The sequence below is a fragment of the Buceros rhinoceros genome, unplaced genomic scaffold (genome assembly GCF_000710305.1).
Source record: "Buceros rhinoceros silvestris isolate BGI_N320 unplaced genomic scaffold, ASM71030v1 scaffold26822, whole genome shotgun sequence".
NCBI lineage: Eukaryota > Metazoa > Chordata > Aves > Bucerotiformes > Bucerotidae > Buceros > Buceros rhinoceros.
In genome coordinates, this window is record NW_010401130.1 from 2,069 (window position 1) to 18,671 (window position 16,603).

At 36.7% G+C, this 16,603-nt stretch overlaps 1 protein-coding gene across 1 annotated transcript in view; it reads left to right on the top strand.

Annotated features, from left to right (window-relative positions):
• Positions 1-204: 204 nt before the first annotated feature.
• TMCO3 (transmembrane and coiled-coil domains 3) overlaps positions 205-16,603 on the top strand; it is a 27,143-nt gene continuing 10,744 nt past the window's right edge. The window contains exons 1-8 of the mRNA XM_010132170.1: positions 205-750; positions 5,292-5,471; positions 9,033-9,224; positions 10,056-10,184; positions 12,018-12,110; positions 13,261-13,447; positions 14,362-14,479; positions 15,036-15,231. Coding sequence (XP_010130472.1) covers positions 304-750; positions 5,292-5,471; positions 9,033-9,224; positions 10,056-10,184; positions 12,018-12,110; positions 13,261-13,447; positions 14,362-14,479; positions 15,036-15,231 — 1,542 coding nt within the window. The 5' untranslated portion in view covers positions 205-303. The remainder of the gene's footprint in view (positions 751-5,291; positions 5,472-9,032; positions 9,225-10,055; positions 10,185-12,017; positions 12,111-13,260; positions 13,448-14,361; positions 14,480-15,035; positions 15,232-16,603) is intronic.

Consider the following 16,603-nt stretch of genomic DNA (forward strand, 5'->3'; position numbering starts at 1 on the left):
TGTTTTTTAAAACAAGATGATATCTACAAAATAGTCAAAGGAAAAAAAAAAATCTATCAGTAGCTTTGGGCTGTTTCTTGGGTTGGTGTTGATAACTGTTTGCTGATTCTATGATTAAAGATGGTAGTGTAGGATGCAGTCTTAGGATTGTTTAACCTAATGGCTCAACATTATTATGTTTGGTAACCGCTTGGTACTATCTTGCAGCGTGGTATGCGTACTGGAGATGCAGAAACCATGTAGCAGAAAGCTTTGAGCAATTGTGGATTATCAGTTTCTCACAACAGAAATAAAAAGCGAAGAATGAAGGCAACTGGATTTATTTCCCTGTGGACATTGGTTTCACTGCCTTATAGCCAGTTAGCAAATCCTGCAGAACATGAAGATGTAGTAAAGCATGCAATAAAGCTGCACCGTGGGAAAGGAGCTGTTGTCACTCAGAGGAAGCAGTGGGTATTAGAGAGCTGCAGAAAACTCTCTGGTCTTCTTCGCCAGAAGAACGTCGTTCTCAACAAACTAAAAAACGCTATAAGAGCAGTCGAGAAGGATGCAGGACTGTCAGACGAAGAGAAAGTGTTCCAGGTGCATACCTTTGAAATTTTCCAAAAGGAGCTAAATGAAAGTGAAAACTCAGTCTTTCAAGCAATCCATGGCCTCCAGAGAGCTCTACAGGGTGATTACAAAGATGTTGTAAATATGAAAGAAAGCAGCAGGCAGAGACTGGAAGCTTTGAGAGAAGCTGCAATCAAGGTTAGCTCCTCCATGTTTATTACTAGAGCATTAACATTTTTCTTTTAATTTTATTATGGCATGGTTTCAATCTGTTGTAATAAAAAAGTGGATCTGTATGAAACTAGCAATGTATTTCTGTTTAAATGGATTTTGAATGAAGTATTTGTTCTCATTAGTAAAATTAGAATTCCAGTGTGGAGCTTAAAACTTGCTAGCAGTCAATAGTTCTTATTGCAAAGCATAATCATAAGCCCTATGGCAAATACTGTGTTAAAGGGAAAGGAATAAAAGAAGTGAGTCAGCAGCGTTCGTAGCACAAGTGCACTAGATGAGTCAGTGGGATTATCAGAGTGGAAATAATGCCAGAAATTGGCAAAATACTGTGTTTTCCACTTTAAATTAGAATTGCTCGACCAAAATCTAAACAGAATGAATTCTTACGTTTTATTTCCATGTTTGTATAGATGTAGGTAAAATGGATATGAAAAATATGAGATGGCTAGATTTTTAATCTCTGTATAGCACTTCTAGCCTAAGAAGTGCAGGTTTGGAAAAGAACTGGCTGAGATAACTTTACCAAGAAAAACACAGATGAGTAATGGTTGAGCACAAGTACTTCATGGAAAATCTGAGTGCCTATGTCAATGCAGACCTGTTAGGTTGTGCAGTCTGCCACTGTCTGCTGGAGTTGGTAATGCTCAGACTGTGAGCTGAAAGTCTCCACCTGAGAGAAAATGCTGTTTAAGTGATTTGGTATTGAAATTGCTCTTTTCCTTGCTCTACCCCTCAAACACTGGAGTAATATATTAAGTATTTTCTTTGTTTTCTGTGTTCTAAAAAATGATGCTGCACTTGCATGAGGGCATAAGAGACGGAAAAAAGTTGTAATTCAGGTATAGCATGTCTGCTAGGAGAATCCCTAAAGGGCATTTGTGTAGGAGGTGTGCAGATCCTAACTGATAAAGATGGCAAGAGATTGTGTGCAAGAAAGGTGTGCAGTAAATTGTGTCAAAGGCTGGTGGAAGTAGAAGTCAGGGTGCAGACTTGGGAGAATGGAGTGGTCTGTGCGGTGAAAACAGAAGGCTGAATTGTGACAAATATGAGTAGGAAGTAGCTTGGATCTAGGTGTGTTCCAATGAAGCGTTCCCTATGATTTTGATATTGGGGCTTAATGGTAGTGCCAGGCTCTGCTGCATAGAAATGGTACCAGTTGTCATGAAAATTACTTGATTTTCCACCTTTTTTTTTTTTCCTTTAGAGCTCTTAAAATAGCAGCAGTGAAGGTGTCCAGAATCTTCTTTCTCATTTACCTAATTCTTGGCAACATTACTGGTAAAATCCTGTAGTAGTCTATCCTTGAACTTGAGAATTTTTTCTCATAAAAGGAGGCCTGTGTGCATAATTATCTGTTTTAATGCGCGTCCTGTCAAAACTTCACTTCTGCAGAGGTGGATGCTGTGTATGCTGTTTTTTGTATTATCACATCAAGTTATTTACTTGAATGAGCAGTCTTTTATGCCCTTCCTTCTTATGTCATGTGTGTGATTATTTAGACAGTGTATTTGTTGTTCTAACCTAACAATTGTTATATAAAGTAAAACAAAGGAGGAGAAAGTGGAGAAGTGCATGCCAAAAAAAAAAAAAGAAAATTACATGAGATACTTTTTTGGACTTGTTTTTTACTTCAGAAGTCACACATTAGGTCCGGTTTTCTTCCAGTGTCATTTTACTGTCGTGATTGTTTTGGTGTACTCATAAGATACCCTTTCCAATTTTTTTAAACAGTGATTGAATGGAAAATACAAATGACTGTAGAGGGTGCTGAACTCTTCCTTTAATTTCATTTCTGTTGAGTTGAAGTACTTGAAGTCTTTAGTGTTGGGATATGTATGCATGTCTGATGCATTTCTTGTTGATTCTGCTGCTGGGAAAAGGTATAGCAGAATCCTTCATGGGTAGAGGGAGGAAGGAAGAAGTGCTGAAGATAGCTTCTGCCTTCCTTCAGGAACCTGTGTGCAGCTTTGGGAAAAAGCAACATAATCCTACCTGCTTTTCATCAGCTTTTGATTTCTTTGGTGCCTGCTACTCAGACACTAGTGGGAAAACTAACTCACGAGTAGTGACAATGCATCCTCTTGTGAATGTGCTTTTTTTCACCCCTGATTAAGCAGCATAGAGCAAAGCAACGCTGCGTTCTTAACCAACATTGCCCCAAAGTCTTACGTAATCTTGCTCACGTGTTTCTAGGTGTTCCAGCCTCCTGTTTAGTACCAGTCCTTATCTGCATTACCTTGCTTAAAAGATTGTTTGGTATGTACCTTGTGATGGCATGTCTCCAATCCCAGCATGAGTTGCAGAACATTACTTCTGTTCTGCATAACATGCAGTAGGCTGTTTATGTCCTTTTCATCAACACCACATTGTGATTGTCCTGCTCCTGTGACACTGATGAAAACAGATGCGACTTTACTAGACTACAAACCCCTTTGTCTTCATTAATTAAAGGAACTTACAGTTAAACTCAATTTTCAAAGCTCTTCTACCTTGCTATTCAGAGAAAATCAACGTCTTGCAAAGTAGTGTGTTAATTATTTGTATGCAGTTTACCTCTAGCTCTGTTCAGCCTGTTTGTCAGCTGACGGAAAGGACAGATTGGCTCCCTCCACCTAAAACCTGTTCCATTTTTGAGGGGAAAGAATCTAACCCTTAGTAGTTCCATCTCTTGTTCTAAGTTGTTGCTGACTGAGGAAAGAATCTGCAGCTCATACAGAGCTGTCTTTTAAATCTTTCAAGCAATGTCTGCCAACAGAGAACAACTGACAGGAAATGTTTTTCCTTGAGGCTGTATGACTCTGTCTCTTGCTTATGTGTTACATAAGAACTAAAGTAGTTGACATTGGGCCAAATACATTAATAGTTACATTTTTCCTAACTCCATGGGTAATTTTTATCATGCTGATGTAACTATGGTAATGCTAAACACCAACAGACAGCAATTCTGTGGTTTCATCATAACCAGAGGTATTCATCTTGCTGTCAGGATTTTAAAAGGGTGAAGCTACAGTTACAGGCTGTGCTGAGCATACTCTTGTCTTGGCATCAAGGAATTGATTACATTATATGCATGTTCTTGCAGGTTTCAAGGGGAAAAATTCTCTATCCACAAGTGTATGGAGGAGGGGATGCTCTATTTTTTTTAAACGTCAGAGTTTAGGGTCATTTTAAAGGCCCAGGTTATGCAAGATATCTGTCTGGGGCGGGTATATAAAACACACATCCTAAGGGAGACCTATATTCTATCTGATTTATAACTGGATATGGCATGGCATCTAAAATTGAGATAGAAACTTCTGTTTTCTGGGAATTTGGTCTGATGCAGAGATTGTTTGTATTTTTTTGCCTAGTCTGTTTTTTTTTTTCGCTTGGTAGTAATATTGTCTCTCTTAAAGAATAGATGTAGGATCTCTCTTTTCTAAATATTCTCAGCATCCTAAATTTAATTGAAAGGAAGAAGGCTGACATTGAGTACTCAGTTTCCTCATTGATAGTTGTTCTCTCTCTAAACTAGTGCATCTTTAAAATAATGTAGGCATGAAAGTGAAGCATCTTTTTTTAAAAAAAAAAACCAACCAAACAAACTTTGTTAGTACACAAACTATTGTGTTTGGTTATTGTCTTGGTAACCATGTAGAAGGTGCAGTGTTAATTCCAGTCTCAATCAGTAAATTTTTTTAGTTCTCTCTTTGAACCTGGAACATCCAAAGAAAAATGAAATATCATAACTTTATCAGAGAAGCTACTGAAATATTTTCGTATCATATCAAACCACATCAGCGTTTTCTCTTTTCTTACTTCTAAAGCTTAGAAATGTATTTCAGAAGTCGTTAGAGCAATTTCATAAGGGGCCCAAACTAAAAAGATGGACAAAGTCAAGTATTTTACTTCTGATAGGAAAAATGCTTCATGGGAAACATAAACAAGAACCTCAGCTAGAGTGCTTGACTGCTCGTCTCTACTCTCTCCCAACTGCTTTTAGTTTTCTGTAGCTGTTTCCACAGTTATTGTAATTTTTGAAAACCATAAACAGACTTCTTCCTGTGTTTATAAAATTGCTTATAAAATTAAGATTCATTATGTTTTCCTTCCAATTTGTTTATTTGTGGTAGCTAGTAAAGCTATGCTTTGAAGGTTAGTATGCTTCCCTGCTAAAGCACTGAGCTCTAAACCTTACTTTGCTCTGAAATGTTTCCTGGAGTTCCTCTAAGAAATTCCTTGCTTGTGTTTTCTGGATTGCAATCTTGGGGCAGCTGTACCGTTTAAAGGATTATAAAAGGTGATTGGTGGATATTTTGTTTGGTTGTTGTTTTTATAGACTGCTTCCCCCAATGAAAATTGGCACCAGGGAAAGCGATCTTCAAAAACCGTTATAAAGTCTATATTGCTTTTGCAGTTCCATTTGTAACATGTTTTATGTCAAAAGAAGCGTATATTTATATCAAATGTTTTTCTGTACAAAGGCCTGGCCAGCACTTTTATCTGTGTGTTGTAAAATTCAACAGGAAGAAATGGAATATGTTGAACTCTTGGCAGCTGAAAAACATCAGGTTGAAGCCCTTAAGAACATGCAGCATCAAAACAAAAGCCTGTCAATGCTTGATGAAATTCTAGAAGATGTCAGGAAGGCAGCCGATAGATTGGAAGAAGAAATAGAAGAGCATGCCTTTGATGATAACAAATCTGTAAGTGATATCTTAAGTCTTTTCATTGGTGTGCGCTTATTTTTTTTAGCTGATATTTGCATTGTAGGGGTGTTTCTCTTGTGTTTAGTAATTGTTAGGATTTTAGTGACCATGTGAAAAAACTAAACAAAAGAACTTTTGGCTCTACATTTGTTCTTGCTTCTGTTTCAAAGAAAGTATTAGTAGAATGATTGCTTCTTAGGAGTGAGAAAACGGGAATAATTACTCCTTTTCACCAGCAATTTCTGGTTTTGATTTGAAAATCCTCCCTGCAGCTGCCACTTTGACAGTGACAAGTGTAGTCTATCTCACTGATAAAGCCCATGAGGATTATGACATCTCAGTGGTGGTGGTGGGAACCGTGATACTTAGACTTTGCAGGATATGGAGTTACCATGTTAGGTGTAGTCTCCACTTTCATCTTTTTCATTTTGTTGAGAAAGTTATGGGAGAATGAGAATCCTTACAGTTATTTTTCAGTCTGGGAAAATATATATTGTTCAAGGTAAGGACCTGAAATGTGTTTGTGGTGTTTCTTTTTTATACTTAAGTCTTCCTCTGCTTTTTGAACCTTGGCCTATTTGCGTTGTTGATTGTTTCTGTGTTGCGTGATGGACGGTATCACTCAGGTAGGGCTGTGTGTATTTGGAGCTGGAAGTACGTTGGTTTATTCTAGTGTCCCATCGTGTTGTCCTCAGAGGTCTCTCTAAACTGGTCCTATTTGCATAAACATGGCTTTTGCTTTTGAAAGGTTTTTGATTGGCAGGTTGACTTCTGAAGCTAGCATAACTCTTGAATTCTGCTGAGGAGGAAAAGTTGCTCTGTAGCAGAGAGCCAGGCCTTTTTTTTTTTATTTATTTATTTTTTTTAGTTGTAATGAAAGTGAAAGTAGCTTTCCATTTTGTATACACGGTACTGTAGCAACTGTATCCCGTGGGAATCCGACCTAGCAGTACCAAGAGCGGGGAAGGGATGAGCTAGCTGGAGTGCCCTCTTCTGTTCCGCTGGGGTATAACGGCACGTTTTAAAGAAACCAGGAATGAGATTTCTTCTGCGGCACCTGTTAATTGGCAAAATGCCAACGCATCCTTTTCGAGGTTATGGGGGGAGGACTCTGAGCTAACCCGCTTTATGCAAGACGAGTAATTGCACACTGTATTCTGTTATGTACAACCTGCTTTCAGGAATTTCTCTTGTAGGAAATAAATCTCTGAAAATAACTGTTTTCTCTATATCCTCAGATTTATTAGTATTTAAAAGCTCATCTGAACTCGTGCCATCTACTCATGCTCTTCAAGCATAGTCTGTCTTTTGTTAGCTCCCTTTTCTTTTGTAAAATGAAAATGCACTGTAATATACACAAAGTATGGTTCTATATATATTACACAGCAAAAACCAGCTTTTTCTCATAATTGGCTTAATCTTGTAGACATACTCTATTTTTACCAAAAAGTGTTTCTGACCTAGACTGTGGACTTCACTGGATGAGGAATGTGTTTATCCAATTACATTCCTTTTATATTATCTTTGATACATTTTTAGTTTTGATGCAGGGAAGTTTGGTTAGATTCCACACTCCCAAACTACCAAGTACAAAGGAACATAATAACAAGCTATCTTTGGAGTTCCAGAGCTTCACAGTAAATGCTTCACTGCTGATGTATTTTATAAGATAATTTTGCTTAGTGAATGCTTATTGCTGATGTCATAACATTAAATTCCCAAGAAGATACTAGAACAGATGTTGGCTTATTAGCACTCTGGTTTTTAGGCAAAGTAATAGTCATCTGCAAGATGGGGACGCTGCACCAAACCGTGAAATAATTCCAGCATAAAAGTCAGTGTAAAGTGTGTTTTATATTGCAGAGCCAATATTTAACAGTAAGCTCTGTTTTAGTATCCCTGGAGTAGCAACAAGGGTGTCATGTTGAGGTCAGGAGCAAAGATGACAGAAAAATGGTAGGACTGGGTATTATTCTGATTAAAAACAGCACTTCATGTTTGCTGACTGCAGGGAAAGCCTTTCTTCTTCATTCCAATACTGTATAGTACCAAATAGCAGTGAGAAAGCTGCTCCTGCTTTCTCACATCCACTGAAAACATGGAAACGTGGTTTGGTCTCTTACACTTGGCAATAGATACCTCATTCTGGAATGCAAAATAGCCTAGTAAATGGGAAGCTTAGGGAAGTAAGGGCAAAATATATAGAAAAAGACAGATTTTGGGCAAAAAAATGGTGAAAAGACAACTTCCATAATGGATAAAAAGAAAATGGTCATCACCCTCTCACTCCAACAGCTAAAAATGCTGATATTTGAAGCAACTATTTTATGCTTTAAATAACTCTGCAAACTTCATAATTTGTTTCACATTCTTTTTTTTCCCCCTTAGTGATTCTAAGCGACTTCCAGTTCTTTAGAGGCCCATCATATGTGCACAATGTACAAAAACAGGGGAAGAGGTCATTCCCACAAAACAAGTTTTAAATTATACCCACAAATGTAAGTAGTAGAAGAAAAGGATAAAAATTGCAGATTAAATACTATCTAAACAGTTTGGGGAAATAAAATGGGGAACCAGCAAATTAAAATAGGAGACTGTTTTATACATGGCTTATGTGAATGCATTTCTTTATTTAAATTAGGGAGTTGCTTGGGCAACATATAGCAATCCAGGAAAGTTCAATGTTTTGTAGTCAGTCATTGGAATGACAATAGCCTGCTCTCTTTACAACCTTACCTATTTCTGATTGTTGTTAAAATCTACACCATTTAAAATACAGTGAATAATAAAGTCGTCCTAGTGTCTTCCACTTTGTAATTACAGGCACTGAAGGCAGAGCTAAGTAGAAACAATTCTTACCCTCTCTCTTTCAAATTTACAGGACAGTGAGTTTTTCTTGACTTGGAATGCAGCAATTATTTCATTTTTTTTGATCTGGATATCCCTTTGTAATCTGCAATTGTTTCTGTGCAAGAGAATAAAATGTTACATGTCAATAAGAGCTTTTATGTTCTAAATGTGATAAAGCTTTATTTAAAAAAAAAAAAAAAAAAAAAAAAAAAAAAAAAAAAAAAAAAAAAAAAAAAAAACAGATTAGATGCAACTGAAAATACTGAATTGGAATTATAAGGTTTTGAAACCTGTCTGTATTTTTTGGTTGGACAGCTTGGCTAAAGAGGCTGCAAAATCCCCTTTTTTTAAGAAATGTGAAGCAAATTATAGCCCTTTCAATTATGGATATCAATATTTGATAAAGAGATTGAAAGGCTTCTCTATGAAGAAACTGCAGCGTTTCTAGTCAATTCCAACAAATTCTGGAGCAACTTCAAGCACAACTAGGAGTCATTCCCTTTTTGCTGTTTGGATTCACTGACACCCCCCCCCCCCCCTCTTGTTTTTTTTTTTTTTTTTTTTTTTTTTGAGAGTGAGTAGAGACAGCAGGTAGCTTAGCTTTTGGGAGGGATATAGGACTCCTATTTTTTAACTAGTGGTGTTGACGATTTATCTCCCCCTTTTTTTTTCTTTCCCCTCTTTTTATTTGCTTTCTCTGTCCTACAGGTAAGAGGTGTAAACTTTGAAGCTGTTTTAAGGTTAGAAGAAGATGAAGCCAACTCCAAAAGAAATGCTTCAAAAAGAGAAGTAGAGGATGACTTAGGTCTTAGTATGCTTATTGATTCCCAAAACAATCAGTATATCCTTACCAAGCCCAGAGATTCAACCATTCCTCGTGCTGATCATCATTTCATAAAGGTAACCATTTTAGCGATGTTTTTGTCGTTCATTTTGGTAAGATGTAGTCCCACTAGTTTGTATGGCCGGTATGGCTTAGTTGGCTGAATAGGGTTTCAGCATTTGTCCCTTTAAAGTTACCCTAGCATTCTGATTCCCCTGGCTACTGGTGATATGGCCAATGCATTCCCTATTCCTAGTGTAGTCTGCACAAGACTTGTGATTCTGGATGAATCTTCTTGGGGTTTGATTTAACTTGTTGCATCTTCGTGGCACTGTTCCATCTCTTGGACTGCACAGTGTTAATGCAAGCTACTGCTGTACCTGATAAGCCACTTGCGTGTTGTCACTAGACAATTTATCTGTTTGTCTCGTGATGAAAAAAGGGACACTGGAAAATACATAGATGTGAGGGGTGTTTTTTTTATCATATCTGTGCTTCATGAAGAATATCTGGGTTGGGATTTAAAACCACAATCAATCAATCAAAAATCCTACAAAAAACCAAAATGGATCTGTTTTACTATTTTTGTTTTAATGCAAAATGTCATCCCCCCCACAGTTTCCTAGAAAACTTTCTATTTCCTATTAATATAATCCAAAATATTAGATAATTGATCAAAAGTCGCCAAAGCTACCAGTTATTTAAGATCAGTACTTCGTCTGCAAAACTGCAGTGCTTACATGTAGAACACTGTGTTCAGGTTACTTTATTGAAGTTGTGTTTTCACAGACAGTACTCTACATTTAATTTTACAGTGCTATTTATCTTCTGAAAGATAATAGACTTTGATTTCATCACAAATTTGTGTGTCCTTTATATTAATGCATTTATAAATCTTATATATTTAGGACATTGTAACTATAGGAATGTTGTCTTTGCCATGTGGCTGGCTGTGCACAACAATAGGATTGCCAACCATGTTTGGGTATATTATCTGTGGAGTACTCTTAGGACCATCAGGACTAAATAGTATCAAGGTCAGTGTGTGTATTGCTTCTTGACTGATTTTATTTGTTGAAATCTTGCAAAGTATTTTTTAAAGATTATGGTATTGCCAACCTCAGTGTATTAAAACAAAACCAGAAAATCCCCAAACCTAGACCTTTGCAAAATGAGGCCTTAAAATTTTATGTCTTTAGATCACTTTGTTTTCAATCTTTTTTTCTCCTCTATAATCATGACATAAGCAATGGTTGAAAGTGAAAGCTGAAGGTTGCGTGCTGAGAGCCTTGTTTGTTTTCTTTTGTTTTTAATCATAAAGCATCACATTTGAGAGCAAAATTATTTAAATGACATCAAATATTCAGAAACTTGCAGTGGAGGAAGCGTTTAAAACAAGTCATTCCCTGAGCAGCATAGCTTGGCTTTCTAGAGGGTTATTTTGCATCTCTGTATGTAGCTCCTTCATCCATGCTCGTCACCCTAGTTCTTTCCCAGTCCCCTGACCACATTCCTGAAATCTCTTGAACCTTTTTAGCTCCGTCACGTGTACTCTGATTACTAGCTCATGTGAAACCATGGGCTGTGGTTGGCTAGACATTGCACATGTTTTGATTAGTGGTCTGGTTTGCATTAACAGATTGTTTAGCCAGCAGGCAAAACAAGAACACATGTTAAGGTTGCATGGTAATGTCCAGTTAAGATACATGTGTCTCTTTCATTGATATCCACACAATTGCTTGGAATTTACTGTCTTCACAACCTCTGCTTCTACGTTGTCTTTTGTGGAAAATGACTGTTGGGCTTAAGAGCAAGTAGGGATGATTTTGTCAATCTTGTGTTGAAGGAGAAGGCTATAACTACTACTACACTCAAATTTTCATATTCTAAAATTGAGATTAAATAATAACTTTTGTGTCATACACAACTTCTGGGTTGAGAAGGTCTGAAAAGCTTGTCCACTTAGACTGAGAAACAAGTTTGTAAGCTTTGCTTTAGAAAGAGATTCAACAATGAATTTTCAGAGACTTACACTGGGGGAGATGATGTGGTCAGAACAGACGAGAGAGGTTGCTTTAGGAGAGTTTCTTAGTGAGCTGCCAGTTTCTTAATGAGCTGCCAGTTTCTTGTGGAGCTGTGATTAAACATTTTTTGTCTGAATAATGTTCATGTTGGCTGAGTCTCTTGTGTGTACTCTCTCCTTTTGTATCTTCTGTAGTTCATAAGAGTTGAATGTTGTAGGAACTGAGGAGGCAGGCAGATTCTTATCTGGCAGGGAAGATGGTTTCAATTTCTGCTTCTATTGATGATAGAACCTGTCCTCTTCTGCTCTGGACTGTAAATACATAGGAAAAAAAAATCATAAGTTTTTCTGTTGTGACAAGGAAGCAACCACTTTTCTTGGTTTTGACACCCTTCTCTCTGAAGTGTAAAGGCTGGTAACGTACTGGTCTGAGAGGTGGATGCATGGAGTCTGTAGAATGGAGAGCGGAACAGCAACTACAGTCTAACAGAATGATTATAGCAATAGACCGATAAAATAACTAGACAGAAGTAACTTCTGAAAAGCAAGCCTTGAGGATTTAATAGCATGTGCACAGAACATAATCTATTTATTTTCAACAAGCAAGCAAACTTACCTAGATCAACACATATGTATCTTAGGTGACCAGCACAACCAAATTACCTAGTAGCATCCACTTGATGGGAATAATGTTTGAACTCTAAAGATGCAGAGGGAGCATCTGATGTCATAAATTGGGAAGTGAACTACCTATGGAAACATAATGAGAAACAATTTGTTTTGTATGTGGAATTATAATTTGTATTATAAACAGACTGCTATGCACTGACTTTTTTTTTTTTTAAAGTCTATTGTACAGGTGGAGACGTTAGGAGAGTTTGGTGTGTTCTTCACTCTCTTTCTAGTTGGCCTGGAATTTTCTCCTGAAAGATTAAGGAAGGTATTTTTGTGTAATATCTCTACATTATAGGATTTAATTAGCAATGTTCAATTTCAGATTTTTACATTCTCCCTATAATATACTGGTGTAATTTTGTACATTTTTGAAAACAAAAATACAGCATTTGCTTCTTCTCTTTAACTCTTCGGAAAGAATAGAACACATTATTTATTCAGTGTCTCAAAAAAAAAATTTGCTATTCCTCTTCATTTTACTAAAACAGTTTGATTATTAGAAAAGTCTTGCACAATTTATGGCAATCCATCTCTGCTTTATTTTAACACGCAGCAACATGCAACTGCTGTTATGGAGTGTCCAGTGATGTTTGCCAGACCTGTTATAAAAAAAATCAGTTTAAGTACTGCATACTGAATTGATGATACGTGCAGTACTGGCTAATAAACTGATTCTGCAAGTATGTTAGCACAATCTGGAATATTACATGATGTAATATGTAGTTGGGATTCATCTGAGAGGTACAAGTTTCTTTTGGTCTTAATTAAAAAAAGTTATAAACCAGCTATAATTTTAATAGTGGAAAATACTGCTGCAAAATATGTAAAGACTGTATATACATAAAGAGTTGTGCTGTGTGATTTGTTCCTAAACTGATGGTTGTGAGTTCATGATACTATAAAAGCTTTAACTGAAATTTATCAAAATGTATGCGTATTCTCCTTAATCTGCTATTTCTAGTCCATCTAAAGTCAAAGATAAAAATCGGTAATTCAAGGGTTCCTAAACTGTAGTATGTAAATTGTTACTTCAGAATTGTGTGCTCACTAGTGTGGAGTCGGCTGCTGGTCTTGACGATGGGTCATTGCCACTCCCATGTTTTCCCCACCCTGGTATCACATCAGATAACTGGTCTTCCATTTGATGATTTCAATATATTTCAACCCATACTGGACCTTTGACCCTTAATTTGACTGGGAGCTCTGGGAAATTTAACTAGTTTCTGGTAATGAGCATTCTGGCATAGAATATTAGCTGCTAGGCATAATAACTTCTGAATTTTGTTACTTTTGTGCCCCAGCACTGCAGCCCCAAATTATGCCTCTAACTGCTTAGTTGCACTGAAAACCATTGTAACTTATCAGTGAGAAAAGTGTCATCAGAATTTATCATAAGAACTTGTTTTCTTCCCAAGGTGTGGAAAATATCTTTGCAAGGACCCTGCTACATGACAGTTCTGATGATTGCCTTTGGTTTACTATGGGGACACTTGCTCCAAATTAGACCAACACAAAGCGTCTTCATTTCCACTTGCTTATCTTTATCAAGTACACCACTGGTGTCAAGATTTCTTGCAGGTAGTGTGCGAGGTGATAAAGAAGGTAAGTATGATTTTTAAATATGGATTACTGTGGTATCTACAATCACATTTGAAAGAAGTTGGCTTTGGAATATTAGGAGAGAAAATAGTTAAAAAAAAGAAACAAAACAAAAACAACTGTTAAGTGTGGTTTACAAGTGATCCATCCTCCTTTAACACTGGCCAGCATTGTGTGTATTCTTGTTAAGAGGCCTACCCTTTGGAGAAAGACAGTGTAGTCCAGTCAGAGCTCTTTTGACTTCACTGAGGGTCTGGAATCCTTGTGCTTTTTAAGAGATTAACAGGCTAGACCATTACTACCAGTCTGTCACGAAGGCAGAAGGGCTACCTTAATTCACATCCTTCCTCAGCAAACTAAGACAAACTCAGTCTTTCAAAGCTAACAGCTCTTCAAGTAAGTACTTTCAAGTGCTGTGTTCCTGGCTTCTCAAAGAATTCTAATTGTTTCCTTTCTAAAGTTTTGCCAGTCCGCTTTCTTCCACTTAAACCTCCTACATACATACTATGTTAAAGTTCTCCCCACCTCCTGAAATATATTAATATTCTAATGACTAAATTCAAAGTGTATGTTTTACACATGTTGGCTTTTATAAGTGTCTGTTTATAGAGACTGTATGTTTTCAATAAAGGAGTTCCAGTAAATGCGTAAGTAGCACCTAACTGCTAAGCAAATTTTTATTGGGTTACCGAAGCTTTGTATGAATATTTATTTATATTTTTAATAGATCTTTATTTATATGTATTTTAATTTACTTACTGGTGGGGAAAAAAATCAAACAGAATGCTTTTGAATGACCTCACACCATTGAGAACTGCTTAGCTTCCATTTGATTAAGACATTTCTAGATTTCTGGGCTTTGCAAGCATTCGTAGATTCTGATGAATGTTTCCATAACCACTTTGTTTGGTGTACAGGGGATATTGACTACAGCAGCGTTCTACTTGGCATGTTGGTGATGCAGGATGTGCAGCTTGGTTTATTTATAGCTGTCATGCCTACACTTATTCAAGCAGGAGTGAGCACATATTCCAGGTAACAAAATGGTGTTCTCCCCACCCCCTTCCGATTAGTATGTAGATTGCAAGTAGGAACTTAATTGTGCTGCAGGTAATGTCAGCTCCATGAAAAATACACACTCTGTTCTGTGAGTTCCTTTAACTATTTGTAGTTGTCATGTTGTAAGAGGATATTCTTCCTACTCTACCTGCCTTAGGCTTGTCCATTAAAAATTTGTAGTGGGAAGTTTGTTATTGTAAAAATAAGTTAATTTCTTCAGTTACTTTATTCCCTCAAGACACATTTTTGTCAAGGGCTATGCGATACTGTTATTGAGCCTGATGGATTACCTTGAAGTTCAATCAAAAGAACCTTTCTGAATCAACATGGAATTAAATTCTAGGCTGTCAAAGAGATTGCTGGGCGCTCAGCAGATTTAGTATGCACCTTGTGTACTAATGTATCTAAATATCTTACTGTAGCTACCGCTATGTTTTGAACATCTGTGGAATTAAATCTTTTTGCTTAAGGGGAACTGGCTGAGAGGCACAAGAACACTTAAAGATATGTTTTGTATGTTCTTCTCTTCCAGCATTTTCAAGGAATTACTGAGAATACTGATACTGATTGGCCAAATTCTCTTTTCTCTGGCTGCTGTTTTTCTTATGTGTCTTGTTGTAAAGACTTATCTCATAGGACCGTATTACCGCAAGTTACATGCAGAAAGCAAAGGGAATAAAGAAATCCTCATTCTAGGAATAACTGCATTCATCTTCCTTATGTTAACGGTAATCTTTTAAATTAATAAAACATTTTGATACATGTGGTAGTTTACTGCATCAGTGTCATAACAGCCATCATGCTTACTGTTATTGCATATCCATGCAATGACCTCTGCAGTTAATTATTTGGTTTTAAAATGTTTTAAAACAAACCCCAAATGCACAGATGATTCATGCATTACAGCATAGGTGAGTAAGAAGATAACAAAATTTGAATGTCAGTCAGCTGAACTTCTGCTGGTTAACTTTCAATACAGCCAGTTAAAGAATCTTGACTCCAGTTTTAATTTTAGACTACTTGGTGCATTTGAAAGTAATTTAGGATGGGTCTTGAGATACTGTTAACGGCTGATTGTGACATTTGCTCCCAAGTTTCTTTTCAACAGCAATTTCTCAACGTGGTTTTTATTATAAAAAAATTTTATTTTTCTGTGGGAGATAAACAGTTTGGGATGAAGTTGAAAAAGTAGAGAAATGCCTTAAGATTCACAGATTTTGATACCCCTTTTGTGTTTTGTTCATTTTCCTTTCAATCTTCCTTTTATTTGTTTCTTTCTCATGTTTCATCCATCAGAAAAACTGTTCTGCTGGAGAAGAGAATGTGACAGTCACTGATAATGTTGTGGGTTTGAAACTCCGTTATCCTGGATGTGCAGTTTGTTACATCTTCTGAGAATTTCTGAGAAAAATTATCCCAAAAAGTTCCTGTGCATGTGCCTTTTTTTCCTAGGGGTATTTGCTTAATTATTACAAGCCCAACAGAGGAAGCTGACCTCCTTTGGGAAGAAGGTCCAGAAAGAAGTTAGAGAGGACAAAGATTTACAGTTTGTCTGTCTCTGTTCTGTAGGTTAAAAATGCCATCCCTTTAAACAGCTTTTCATATTCTAAACGTCATCTAATAAGAGAAGGAACAAACCTAGTTTCTCCTTTTTACTTTCTAACAAGCAGGCATAATGTTTGTAGAACAACTTCAATAAAATGACAACCACCAAGCCACAGAAGTTGCATAAAACGTTATGGTATCTAGAAGCAGTCTTACTTTTATTAAAAATACAGCTTACATAGACTGATCTGATTGACTTGAGCATATTGTGTCCAAATCGCATACTAAATGTACAAGGAGTTTGTCTACGTGACTTTGAAAACAACAGGAAACTAAATTGTACTGGGAAAAAGCATGTAAACTGAGAAAGTTTCTTTTAATTTTGACTGAAAAAGCTTTCTGTAACGTAGGAATTGAGAAAAGGACAGTGCAGAGCCCAGGGATTAGTAATTGTTAGAGCCCTGACTGGGAAAGGCAAAACATTAAAATTATGCAAGCAGAGAGGGAATACTAAACTTTCCAAGTTTTGCTTATATAAGAAATTTTGCTAGGAAT